We start from the raw sequence: 14,103 nt of genomic DNA, 5'->3' as shown, positions 1-14,103 counted from the left end.
GGTCCTTGTCCTCTCCTGTGGGAGGCAGAGGGGGAGAAGGAACCCCAGGGGACACCTCGAGGGTGGCTGTGGCCGAGCTCCCCGACGCCGAGGGGAGGGGAGGGGAGAGTGACCAGGTGTAGCTCCGAACTCTCACCTCCACTCACTCACCAGCACCCCTGGTTCACCTTTCACACACTAGGCTTTAGAATAAGATTTCATTCGAATGTAAGGGTACAACGTTTTGTTCTTTAAAAGATTTAAATCTACTCTTCCAGGAAGTAGCATTCTTGCCCCCTGAGGTGGTCCCAGCCCACGGAATTCTGCCGTTTTTTAGATCCCCAACATGAGCCGAGTGTCCCCAGCCAGTGAGGGAAGCTCGCGTCCACAATAACAGCCCCAAATTCCATGTTCTAGCTTCCGCCCCCTGAGACGCCCTCCAGGATTTGCAAGAACCTCTCAGAGGCCGTCTCTCTGGCACTTACATCCCGTAGGCCCCGGAGTTCGTGGGTTTTAAGTTGGGTCAGTTCCCGGTTCCTGCTGATTTCTGTCTCCGCGGACCTTTATCCTGGCCCAGATCTGAGTGCTCCTCGCTCTCTCTGGTTTTGGGGAAAATGTCTTACTCTCCTCATAGCCGTCTCGCAGAGAGTGGCACCTCAGCAGCGCTGATTGGAAGGAACCCCAAGGGATGTCGGCGAGAGGGGGGCATTGAGTGGACCTGGCCTTACAGGGGGCGTCAGGCCTTTGACCCCAGGGTCCTGCTGCCCCATCTGGTCCTCCTGTCGGACTCACCCCCTCATCCGGTGGTTTTCATTCCCAAGCCCCGTTGCCTGGTTTCATCCATCCAGCTCTTTCCCATCCAGTCCATCAACCCCGGGTTCAAGTTCTTTCCCAGAGGGACGCCGGACTCCCACTGGACTAGGCCTGCCCTGGGCACAGCTCTGAGTGCCCGGCAGTGAGGAGGCAGGTCCACTCCCCTGCCCCTAGGCACCTCCCAGGAAGGTGTTGCTTCATGCCGCCGGCTGACCCGAGTCTTGGTTCTGCGGCCTGTGGTACTTATTACGAGAGAGAAATCACGCTTAGGAAACGAGACAGGAAAGATGATGATGTGAGTACAAGTGGGAAATAAACTTAGAAAACGCTCACTGGGATTCCTCTCTGCTGAGAGCTTGCACCCTCTTTGGATAGGGCCTTTTTTTTTTTTCCCAGTGAAACAAGGGGCACCAGGTGTCAGGAGCGGACTTTCCTGCTTTCCCAGACTGGCCCTCTTTTGGGGGCTAGGAATTCTCAGAGCAGAACTTGAACTTGAAAATCATCACCACACTGTGATGTAAAGAAGGTGTACTTGCATTGCCTCTTGACACCTCCCCCGGAGCCACAGTCAGTTAGTCCCCGGGCTGCTGGGTCTTCTCCTGCCTCCAGGCCTCCGGCCGCCCCGCCGGCCTCTCCACCCCCAGCGCCTCCACCCCCTCCGCCGCCCTTTTAGATGCAGATCTGTGTGGGAGGGCCCAGCCCCTCCTGGAAACCCTCCCTGCGCCCTCTCCTGCTCCTCCAGTTCCTCCAGTCCACCCCTCCTGTGGCCAGCAGCCCCCTTTCTGCATCCACTTCTGACTTTGTCATTCCTCAGGTTCCCGCTGTGGCTCACCCTCCCTCAGAGGACGAAGGCCTTGACTGCACAGCTCTTTCCTCCCACGGTGCCTGCGTAACCTGTGGGCCTTCCCTGCTCCTCCCCAGAACCCCTTGCTGGTGGGCCCTACCGCCCCGTTCCTCACAGCCCCACCACCCACTGACACACACACACACACACACACACACACACCCCTTCGGCACTGACTCCCTGCCTCTCAGCCCCACCCCACCTCCCTGCTCTGCCCCGGGCACTCTGCCCTCTCTGGGGCACCATGAACTTGGGTCTACTTGTCTGTTTCCTCCACTTGAATAGAGAGAGCAGAGATGTTTTGGGGAAAGGGCCTTAGTCATGGCCCCCAGCCCCCAGCCGATACCTGACCCTCACGAGCCCTCACCATTTGAACGAATGAATCCTCCAGTGACCACACATGTGTCTGTCAAGGTGTAGATGGCCGGGAATAAATCAGTAAGCGCCAGGTGAACAGAACAGAGACTGTTTCCCAAAGTCCCGTGGTTGCGGCCTTTCCGTAATGTATCTGTTTAAATGGGTGCTCAGGTTCAAAGGCAGGTTTTGTTTGTGGAGGCCGTCTCTGCCCCGGAAGGGATGGGCCGTGCTTGTGCGCACGAGGTCAGGGTCGGGGAGTGACCGCACACCTATCACGGGGACGCGGAGAGAGTCACGGGAGGGCCATGTATGTGTGAGGGGCGTGTGTGTGTGTGGGGCGGGGGGGCAGACGGCCGGGCCTCTTCCTGAACCGCTCACTTGACAATTGTCTTTCTGCAGGTGATGTATCACCCATCAGTATGTCTCCCATCAGTCAGTCTCAGTTTATTCCACTCGGGGAGATCCTTTGCTTGGCCATCTCAGCAATGAACTCGGCGCGCAAACCTGTCACCCAAGAAGCACTGATGGAGCACCTGACCACGTGCTTCCCAGGTAACGGGACGGACGGTTCCCCTCGTGTTTAGTCTCTGCCACAGTGGGCCAGAAACTTTCCTTAGTCTTGTCATTAAACATGAAGGCGCCTGCGTTACTTCAAAAATAACGTGCCTTCTTCGGCTGGAAGACTTTATTTTAAACTGGCACTGAGAAAAAGAAATTACGTTGGAATCCCTGCGGAATTCTGGCCCAGACTGCCGAGATTCCCTTCCAGCCCTGCTGCACAGCCTTCTTCTTGAAGTGCACGGGCGCCGCGGTTCCAGGGCGCGAGTCAGAAACCAGCTGGCGATTTCAGTCCTTCGGGGCTAAACTACAGAAAGGGTGACAGCAAAACTGAACATGTCTTGCATGCCTATGTCACGACCCAGTGAATGTTAGGAATATGGTATTTGGGCCCTGGCCAGTGTGGCTCAGTTGGTCGGAGCATCCTTCCACAGGTCACGAGTTCAATTCCCGGTCAGGACACACACCCAGGTTGTGGGCTTGGTCCCCTGTCGGGGCACACTCAGGAGGCAACCGATAGATGTTTCTCTCTCACATCAACACCTGTCTCTGTCCCCTCTCTTCCTTCCTCTCTCTCTAAAAGCAAGGAAAATAATGTTCTCAGGTGAGGATAAAAAATATTTTTAAAAAATGATATTTGGTAAACTAGTGAAGATCTCACTGTAAAAACAATAAAATATAATATTGTTTAAGAACAATAAAATGTTTTCTCTTAACTGTTATAAAAAGAAGATAATAGCCCAGCTGCTGTGTGAAAGGCCTTTGAAGGCCCCCCCACCCCCCGCCGGAAGCTGCTAGGAAGGGGGGGGCGGGGAGGGGTGAGCTAAAGCGTGCCCGCCCCGTCTGAAGAGAGGCAGCCCCTCCTCAGCTGCAGTCTGCCACTCCCTTTCTCCAAACAAGAGTAGGACCCTGCCAGAGTTGCAAAATCTTCTATTTTTCCAAGAGAATCGGGCATTTCCATTTTATGTGACCTGCACGTGCATTTTAACATGAGTGTGCCAACGACACGCAGGTCAAATAAAACACATTATCGGGCCACCAGTTTGCCAGCTTGGTCTGCACGCGGCCCCTGCCTGGGTTGAAGTAGCGCTTGTGTTAAACACCAACGCGTCACATAGTTCATTCAACCAAGAGGAGACCTTGGTAAACATAAGCTGTTGGCTGTATCAGTGAGCGATTGCTCCAGAAACGCTGGGTAACAAGCAAATACAGAACCTCAGGGGCACACACCAGTAAACATTTACGTAGCTCAAGTGTCGTGGGTTCTCCCGGACTCAGCTGATTCAGATGGGTCCTAGCCAGGTGGCTCTGCGTCACCTGTACGCCATCCCCTCTGGAAAAGGGGGCAAGCAGAGTCCCGCTCCGGGTGTGGCGATGGCAAAGGCGCGAGAGGACCAGCTCGGCTGCCCGAGGGCCCGGCAGCCCTTTGGTAGGGCCACACCCACCAACACTTCATTGGCCAAACTCAAGGTCGTGGTGTGGGGAGATGCACCCCCGGCCTGGGGACAAGACAGAGAGACTGCTCCTAAACTAAGCAGTAACGTGCGATGTTGAGTCTCCCCGCTTTTCCTGGTGATTTGTCCTTCTCTTTCCATTTCTCAATTGATGTGTTTGCAGTTATGTGTACTGTTTGGAATACTCTAACAGGGGTGTACAACCCGCGGCCCGCGGGCCGCACGAGGCCCAGGATGGCTACGAAGGTGGCCCAACACAAAATCTAAAATTTACTTAAAACCTTTTTTTTTTTTTTTTTTGCTCATCAGTTTTTGTTAGTGTTTGCGTACCGAATGTGTGGACGACAACCCTTCGTCTTCTCGCGTGGCCCAGAGACGCCGAAAGGTGGGCACCCCTGTTCTAGCAGGAGCCCGCCCTCGCGACCTATCAACCACCTTACGTGTTACAACCTTTTATGCTCTCCGAATGTTCTTCACTAATTGTTTGTCTCTTCTTGTTAACTTCCAGGCAGACCTTTTCCTTTCAGTAGTCAGGTAAGGGAAGGGTCAGCTTGGGTGGAAAGCTTATCTGTGTTCTTGAAGCTCTTAAAATCCGAATCCGTGATAAATAAACTCTGGGAGTAGAATCTGGAAGTGACGGAATGTGCAAATGTTAGAATTCACAACCGCACCTCTTTTAGGTGACCCCTACGGATTTCTAGTGGAACCCTGAATTTTGTAGACAATTGAAAATATCAGTTATTATACTAGGGCTTCCTAATAAAATAATTATCGTGGATATCAGTGGCTATCACATAAAGCTTTTGCAAGTGCACAGGTAGAAGGATGGAAAATGGGTTGAACAGGGAATGTTTCTATTTTGGGTTTTTTTTTTCCCAAATTAAACATTATTTGATTGATATACTTGTAAATACAAAACATAAACACTTTAGATGTAAATTTTCCCTGGAAACTCTTTCTTATTCCTTCATTTGGGAATAACCAGAGAGCTTAGTCTCAAAGGTAAGGAATGGTTACAGGGGAGTCATGATTCTACACAGTTTTGTAAGGGTTCTAAGATCATCACCTGGAAGGCCCACAGTCAGCAGGTTCTAGAATACAGCTAAGTTTTATCATATAGTAATAGCTATTTTTTTATGAATTGAGCCCTTTCTTTTAATCTAGCAGCACAGTAACCTCAACCGTGAAGTCTTATAAATGAGCCTTACCGTTTTTGGTAACGCTTGTTTTAATTTTGACCGAACGCATGCTACCGTGTGAGATCCCGAGTTTTAGATGTGGGTTTGTCACCTGGATTGCCGTGCTGCGCAGCTCCAGGGGGGACCGTTGTACGTGGTGTCTCTTCTCAGGAGCTGCATTCTGTGTGAATAGCGCCCCCTGAGGTTGTTCCGCAGGAGGTTGTTCGTAGGGCCTAGCAGCTGTTTTAAGTTGAAAGCATTTTTTTGTTGTATACCATCTCCCAAGAATTGCATTGATACGGTTTGGATTATGTCACCAATTCTATTGGAATTCGCTTTTATTTTGGGCAGAAACTCCCATAAAATTGAAGAAAAAAATTGCAGAACTTAGAGTAAGAGGAAAGCACGCAGACCAAACACGAAGTGATTACGTACAGTAGTACCTTCTTCGCAGGCCGTGTCACCTTCCCTGCCTTGGTCACGGAGGATGCCTTCCGGAGAAGGTGACACGGGCGTCTGTGTCACATGGTAGTCAAGGCCTCGCTTCCCTGGAGCGCTCCCAGCTGTTTCCGGTGCTTTCGTAGCCCACCCTCGTCGTTTTGGAAGGCTGGGGGGGGCCCCCACTTCTCTGCCTGCCCAGCCGTTCCAGGTTGCTGCGCAGTGTTCTCTGACGGTGGTCTGGGTCTCCCCGGGCCCCGGCTCAGAGCTGAGAGCACCAACAGCTACCGTGTATTGAGACCTCACGACGTGTTAGGCGCTGTCGTGCACACTGGGTTGGCCAGAAAGTCCGTTTAGTTTTTCTCTGTAAAATAAAACACATATTTTTTTCATTTTTACCAATAACTTTATTGGTTTGGGGTATTTTGAGCACATCAGCTATCTCCCATGTGGTAGAACACTGATTGTTCTCAATTGATGTCGCGATTTGATCGCTGTCAACTTCGACTGGTCTACCTGGCCGTGGAGCATCGTCCAGTGAGAAACCTCCAGCATGAAACTTCGCAAACCCCTTCTGACATGTTTGGTCAGTCACAGCTCCTTCTCCGTACACTGCACAATTTTTTTTTTTGCATTTCAGTTGCCTTTTTATCTTTCTTGAAATAGTAAAGCATAATATGCCAAAAATGTTGTGTATTTTCTTCCATCTTCAGTATTAAAATGGCTACACAAAAATTCACCCATTTTGATAACTTTTTAAAAAATGCACGCTGATATATAATCTTCACAAAATTGTTTTGAATCGAGTTAAAGACAACTAAGCACTACTAGAGTCATCTTACGGGGAAAAAACGAACTTTTTGGCCAGCCCAATACATTAAATTCATTTAAACTCACAGCAACGCTGTGTGGGTGGGTACTACGAAGACCCACATTTTGATGACAGTGAGTAGAGGCTCAGGGAGGGCAAGTAGGTTGCCTAAGATGATACCAGCCGGGCTAAGTTTTCTAGAGCAACCATCCCATCGTACGTGTGGCTTAAACAACAGAACGTATCATCGTACAGTTCTGGAGGCTGGAAGTCCAAACCGAGGTGCCCCAGGAGTTGGCGGGCTCCTTCTGAAGGCTGTGAGGGCCGGGTCTGTCCCAGGGCTGTCTCCTTGGCGGGTAGACGGCTGACTTCTCCCGGTGTCTCTCCTCACTGTCTTCTCTCTCTGCCCATCTCTGTGTTCGAATTTCCACCTTTAAAATGACACCAGTCGTGTCAGCTTAGGGCCCCCCTAATGACCTCCTTTTAATTCAATTCCCTTTATAAAGACTGCCTCCGCCTAAGGTCACATCCCGAGGCACTGGGGCTGGGACGTGAGCCTGCAATGGCGGGGGGTGGGGGCGTGAACCCGCCAGTAACATCCATGAACAGCGACGGGTTTCCACCCGGCAGTCCGGCCCCAGGGCCCAAGCCTTCAGTCTGCACGGAGACCGTCGTTTCCGTGGGTCACACACGGTCGTGTATTGGCCGTGTGATTCAACCTGACCTGTTTCCAAACCACCCTCACGCACCTCGAGTGACGTTTTGTTCGACGACAGACCGTGTGTACGATGGCGGTCCAGGAGATTTTAATGGAGCTGGCTTTCCTGTAAGACACGGACGGACGTGTGGTTCGGGAGGATTTGTTTTCCTCTGACGGGGTCGGTATCTGTGGGGCTTGGCAGTAGGTTCCTCTCGCTCCCAGCCCCTCCGTGTCGAGTGCACAGGTGACGCCCCGGTACATCATCCCCCGTCCGTCTCAGTGGGGAGGAGCCCCTCCCCCAGCGCCACACACTCAGAGGGCGCCGCGGCCCTCCCAGACCCAGTCTGGCGGGCTCAGAGGGCACGGTTGGCCGTTCTTGTAGTCAGGGTGCAGGGGACCTGCGACCCTGTACAAGGGCACGGGCCCACAGGAGCTACCTGAACGGGTGTTAAGGGCCACTGCCAATTTAGTAAAAGCTTTCTGTGGTTGGGGGTGGGCCAGCCTGTCCCTGGACTTGGGAAATATTTTCGGATCGTAATGATCTAAAACATGGATGAGCTTTCTTTCTTCCATCTCTTCAGTGCCAGAGGGTCAATGGAGCTGAAAACAAATTTCCAGAGTCAAAATACGGAGTCCTCAGGTCTACACCCTCTCCAGGTTACATGCTGTTTTGTTTATGACTGCCACCGAGTTCCTCGATCTGACACTGCTCCGACATGCAGTAGGCGGAACCGCACGGCCGCGGCGATCCCCGGTGTCCCTTTGTCTCTCCTCCCCAATTTCTCATCCCTACTGACCCTCGGGCCACCTCTCACTCCCCCCGACTGTCACTCTGTTGGCGATCTCTGCCCCACCCAGCCCCTTGCTCCCCGGTGTTCCCAGTCAGCCCAGCCCACAGCCCTGTTCGCGGGGCAGCGTCGACAGCTCCGATGTTCTTTCCGACCCCGCGGGAAGGGAGCAGGCGGAGGGACTTGTGGGGCAGCGCCCACAGAGTCTGCAGTGGGGGGCAGCAGTGTCCCAGGCCCTCGCACCCACTCACCACTGGCTCCCTGGCGCGCCCAGAGCGACAGCCAGTCCTGCGAGCTCCCTTCCTGGGGGCAACGTCCTGTACTGGCGTGCCATTGTTTTTAATTAATTTGTTATTCAATTATAGTTGACATTCAATATCCTACTAGTTTCAGGCGCATAACCCAGTGATTGGACATTATATATCCTCCTAAGTGACCACCTGGATACATCTGGCACCTATCGGACAGCGTGCATAGTTATTGCAGTTTTATCGACCGCATTCCCCATGTCGTGCTTCACATCCCCGTGACTGTTCTGTAACTGCCAATTTGTACACTTCTTAACTCCTTCATTTTACTCACTCGTTCCCCTACTCCCTTCCCTCCCCTCACCCAGTCCCTCGACCTCCTCCCCATTTCTATCTTTTATTTGATAATTTTACTGTACCTTCTCTGTGTTTGGGTAAGTGAGTTCTCATCATTGTGTTACACTTGTCTGCAGTGTTCAGTTTAGTAACGGACTGTACAGGTCTGTGTCCTGGGAGCAACAGGCAACGTCCACCACCATCTAGCCGAGGTGTGGAGGGGCCAGACCATCTAGGTTTGAGTGAGTGCCCTCTACAAATGTTCGCACGACGTCAAGGTCACCTAAACTACATTTCTCTGGATGTGTCCTTGTAGTTAAGTGACACGTGACCATATATCATTCAGGTCAATGTTACAAATATTGTGACCATCAGTGTGCCTGGCAATGACGGATAGAGAACATCCAAAGTAAATGCAGTAGCGAAAGTGAATGCACTACAGTCTGGAGAATGTGCACTTCCTTAAGTGTGGATATTCCTAACTCTGTCTCTTAAGGCAGCCAGGGCGTACACATGCACACAGAACCCTTTGGGAACAGGGTCTGTTGCTCTGCAGAGGAGCGATCTATGACTTCCTTCTGCAATTTCTGTTCTGGCAAATACAGCAGTTTTGGACTCGGGACCAGACGGATGTAGAACATCTAAGCTTTCATGAGTGTGTTTCTTAGGGCTCCCCGGTTACGAGTTGGGGAAACCACCTCTGCCCTGCTGACTTGTGCCAAGAAGGGTCTGCCCCGAGTTCCACCAGGGCTATCCTCACGTTCAAAATGGACCATGACAGCTGAGAGCACTGCACCGTGAACCATGGTCAAGACCAATCGCCCTTTTATATAATTTATAAAATTCACTTTATTAAGTCAACTTAATCTTTAAAAATGTATAGAGCAGTTCCAAGCATATAAGGTAGACTCTACATGTCTTAGCTTTGTTTCTCAATACCAAAAAGGCTTCTCAACCCTGTTTCCCTAGTTACTTTTGTGGAAAAAAAAGTCTTTTTTGTTCATGTATATCATATCATGGAAAACATCTTTCATTTCTCCCCTTATTTAAAAATATTCTATCTTTAAAGATTCGGTTCAGTAAAGGCTTGTTACAGCAGCAGGGACCTATCGTCATCACAACCCCCTCTCTCTGCCCACCCCTTCCACATTCGCGTTCTGCCGGTGGTAATGCTCGTAAGCGTCATCAGAGAAGGCTAGGATCCCCACGGAGCCTAAGGGACACCTTTGACGGCTGTGTCCCCCCTCTTTGACGAGACTTTGAAGCTCGGCCACAGTAGTAGGGTTTTGTGGCAGCCGGTTTGTGCTGCTGTAACAGGAGACCGTAGGCAGGGGGGCTTCCACAGCGGACGTTTATTTCTCCCAGTTCCGGGGGCTGGGAAGTGGGTCCCAGGTCCAGGCGCCTGCACGCTGGGTGTTGAGTGAGGATCCTCTTGCTGTGCCCTCACCTGGCAGAGCAGGAGGGCTCTGGTCCCCTCGTCTCCTAAAGTCACGTCCTGAGGGCTCCATCTCATGACCTCATCTAACCCTATGGTCCCCCCAATACTGTCGTACTGGGGGTTGGGGCTTGACTCTGTGAGTCTTGGGGGAACGCAAACGTTCAGACCGTGGCAGATCCTGGGCCGTCGGGGCCGAAAGCGCGTTTCCCCTCCCCGCTCACAAGCGTGTTCTCTTGGTTTCAGGTGTTCCCACCCCAAGCCAAGAGATTCTGCGGCACACGCTGAACACGCTGGTGCGGGAGAGGAAGATCTACCCGACCCCGGACGGCTACTTCATTGTGACCCCGCAGACCTACTTCATCACGCCTTCCCTCATAAGGACTAACAGTAAGTGGTACCATTTGGACGAGAGGATACCTGACAGGTCTCAGTGCACCTCCCCACAACCCGGGACCATCACGCCCTCCGCCTCGGGCTGCGTCAGGGAAAGGACATTACCCAGAAACCACTGCGACTCTTGCCACTGCTGCAGAGAAGACTTGCACAGCACGCACGCGTCGACTCTGCAGAGGAAGCCCGCCAAGGACTGCAAAGACCCCTACTGCCCTCCATCCCTCTGCCAGGTGCCGCCCACGGAGAAGAGCAAAAGTACTGTAAACTTTTCCTACAAGACAGAGACTCTCTCCAAACCTAAGGACGGCGAAAAGCAGTCCAAGAAGTTTGGGCTCAAGTTATTCCGGCTGAGCTTTAAGAAGGACAAGACCAAACAGCTGGCCAACTTCTCCGCCCAGTTCCCTCCCGAGGAGTGGCCGCTGCGCGACGAGGACACGCCGACCACCATCCCGCGGGAGGTGGAGATGGAAATCATTCGGCGCATCAACCCGGACCTGACCGTGGAGAACGTCATGAGGCACACCGCACTGATGAAGAAGCTGGAGGAGGAGAAGGCCCACAGGAGCAAAGCCGGCTCCTCTGCCCACCACAGCGGGAGGAGCAAAAAGAGCAGGACTCACCGCAAGTCCCACGGGAAGTCCCGGTCGCACAGCAAGACGCGGGTCTCCAAAGGGGACCCGTCGGAGGGCTCCCACCTGGACGTTCCAGGCGACAGAGAGTATGACTTCTGCGACCCCCTCACCAGGGCCCCCAGGGAGGGCTGCTTCATCATCGAACACAAAGGAGAGAACTTCGTCATGCACAGCAGCGCCAGCGTGATCGAGCCTCACTTCCCCATGACGCCGGAATGGGACGTGTCGGGGGAGCTGGCCAAGAGGAGGACTGAGATGCCCTTTCCCGAACCTTCCAGGGGGAGCTCCCACTCGAAGGTGCACCGAAGCCACAGCCATACCCAGGACCGGCGGTCCAGGAACGAGAGGTCCAGCAAAGCCAAGGAGCGGTCCAGGTCCATGGACAACTCCAAAGGCCCTCTGGGCGCCTCCTCCCTGGGGACGCCGGACGACCTGGCCGAAGGCTGCAGCCAGGACGACCAGACGCCCATCCAGTCCTACATCGACGACAGTACTCTGAGGCCTGCGCAGACCGCCGGTCACCAAAGGGCTCACCTTTTGTCCGCCAGCTATAAAGAGGTGTGTCTTCCAGAAAAAGTCGGTGGCGGCAAGGAACCCTCCAGCGCCTGTAGCCTCTTGGAGCCAGGCAAAGCCCCCGAGAGCTTGCCGCCCTACGGCGAACTCAACGCTTGTCCGACGAAAGCAGCCACGGACGACTATTTCCAGTGCAACACCTCCAGTGAGACAGTGCTCACGGCGCCGTCGCCTCTGGGAAAGAACAAAGAGGACCTTGACACTCTGGCCCTGGCAGAAGGCGTGAAGAAGCTGCCCCTCTCCGACAGGCCGGCCCCGCATCCCTCCAGGGAGCCTGTGGGCCACAAGGAGGAGTCGCCCAAGGGGCCCGGCGGGGGCCCCGCTGCCCCCGGGGTGATGGCCGAAGGGATCGCCAACGGGCGCCTCCTCCAGCACCACGGCGCCGAGCCCAGCAGCCTGGACAAGAGGAAAGAGATATTCAGCAAAGACACACTGTTCAAGCCTCTTCACAGCACCCTGTCTGTCAACAGCTATCACAAGCCCAGCCTGTCCCTCCTCAAATCTCACCCCAAGACACCTGCCGACGCACTGCCAGGCCGCTGCGAGAAGCTGGAGCCGTCACCCCTGGGGACCTCGGGGGCCCAAGTCCTGCCGGCCCTCCAGCGCCAGCAGGAGTCCGGCGGGAACCAGGAGGCCTCGTTTGACTATTACAACGTCTCCGACGACGACGACTCCGAGGAAGGGGCGAACAAGACCGCCGAGGAGGAGAAGAACCGAGACGACGTGGGCACCATGCAGTGGCTCCTAGAGAGGGAGAAGGAAAGGGACTTGCAGAGGAAATTCGAGAAGAACCTCACCCTCCTTGCCCCAAAAGAAAGCGACAGCAGCAGCCACCAGAGGACCACCCATTCGGCACGCCTGGACAGCATGGACAGCAGCAGCATCACTGTGGACAGCGGATTCAACTCCCCACGGTAGGGAGAGGCGTCTTTCCGCACACACGCACACACCTGCCAGGGCCTGGGGCTTTACGCAGAGAACTGCACAAGCTCCCGGTGTCGCGGTGTCGGTTCTGTGAAGGAGGGTTGCGCGTTGTGTGAGAGGCGTTGTTAACCACCTGTTTCTGACTTCTCTTTCAGGAATTGAAACATGTTTCTGCAGCTGTAGAGATCACCAATCTGGACTGGTGGGTTGGCCCCTTCCCTCAAACGTGCCTCAGTCCACACTAAATAAGACCAACATTTCCCAGTATTTTTTCCTGCGTTCATATGGCCACCATACTGAAAAAGAAAGTTTTTTTTTTAAGTCCTTCAAACATTGAGTAGGTAGTGGGGGCAGGGTAGGGGCTGGGGGTGAATTGATTGATTCAAGCACTGCGGCCCCTCTAGTGAGAATGTACAGTTGACTCTTGAACAACACAGGTTTGAACTGTGCGCATCAATTAAGGACAGATTTTTTTCCCCAATAAATACTGTAAATGCATTCTCTCTCATGATTTGCTTACTCACATTTTCTCTAACTTGCTGCATTGTAAGAACACAGTATTAATACACATACAAACAAGTGTTGACTGACCGATTATATTATCTGTAATGCTTCCCATCAGCAGTAGGCTATTCTTGGTTAAGTGTCGGGGGGAGTCAAAAGTCATACGTGGACATCCGCCCGCGGGAGGGTCAAAACCCCCAACCCCTGTGCTGTTCGAGGGTCAACTGTAAAAGCGGACCTCAAAGCCTTCCCAGTGGGCCTGGAGGCTAGTTGCCATCGTAACCCCGACTTCCTGTGTGGCCCGCCCCTTCTTGCTCATGCGCCTTCCTCTCACCCACCACTCCCGTGTCTGCATAGAAGCGGACCCTGTGCTGCCCACGGGAAGATCGGGGGCCTCTGCTCCGTTAGATCAAAGCCTGTGCCGGCGCTGTCGTCTCTCCCCCTGCAGGACTGGCACCACCTAATCTGAGTCCTCTAATCACAGTCCCTCCCTTCTAGTAGGTGCCGGTGACTCGGCAAAGGGCTGACAGCTGGGAGCTTGCAGTGCCCGAAGGTCATGTTCAGGGCAGTGGAGTGGTCCGGGGGTTAGGAAGGCAAAAGAGAATCTATACAACTTCCTTTTTTTCCCTCCTTTCCTCTTCCTTCTCTTCAAAGAGCAACTCCGGCCCTCATTTTCCTTCTGAACTCTACTCCAGATTGGTGACTCTGAGATGCAGAAATACTGTGGAGAGGTTGACAATCCTCGTTGGCTGTGATTCCCAGGATTTTACAGTGTTTATAATTTTAACAAGTGTTCAGATATGATTATGCACTTCCTATGTTTATTTTAATTATGAAGAATTCTCATCAGTTCCATTGTGATCACTTCACTGTATTTCTAGATAATTTGGGGACATAACATCCCAAGATTAGAACTGGGAATCATTAATCTGTCTGTCACGTTATTAGGCTTTTGTCGTCGTCGTCATCATCATCATCATCATCATCATCATCATCATCATTTCATATAACCATTTTTCCAAGTTAACATCTGCAGAAGTCCAATATCTAAACAGACTAGAGCGCTGGCACTCAGGTTAAAGTGGGTGAGAGACCAGGGGTCTCAGGTCTTTGCTGCCTGTCCCTTGAGGAGTCC

At 53.0% G+C, this 14,103-nt stretch overlaps 1 protein-coding gene across 7 annotated transcripts in view; it reads left to right on the top strand.

Annotated features, from left to right (window-relative positions):
* Nucleotides 1-14,103, top strand: part of STOX2 (storkhead box 2) — a 184,609-nt gene that overhangs the window by 160,255 nt on the left and 10,251 nt on the right. For 4 of the 7 annotated variants that reach the window (XM_045821232.1, XM_045821233.1, XM_045821239.1 and 1 more), the window contains 2 exons: nt 2,393-2,545; nt 10,186-12,454. In XM_045821232.1, coding sequence (XP_045677188.1) covers nt 2,393-2,545; nt 10,186-12,454 — 2,422 coding nt within the window. Of the gene's footprint in view, nt 1-2,392; nt 2,546-10,185; nt 12,459-12,619; nt 13,141-14,103 lie in introns of those variants that run through there. The other 3 variants (XM_045821237.1, XM_045821236.1, XM_045821238.1) reach the window with 3 other exon arrangements.

This window comes from Phyllostomus hastatus, unplaced genomic scaffold (genome assembly GCF_019186645.2).
Source record: "Phyllostomus hastatus isolate PE091 unplaced genomic scaffold, TTU_PhHast_1.1 phas_scaffold_46, whole genome shotgun sequence".
Lineage (NCBI taxonomy): Eukaryota > Metazoa > Chordata > Mammalia > Chiroptera > Phyllostomidae > Phyllostomus > Phyllostomus hastatus.
Note: the sequence above shows the minus strand (reverse complement) of the source record. Positions and strands in the feature narration are given on the sequence as shown.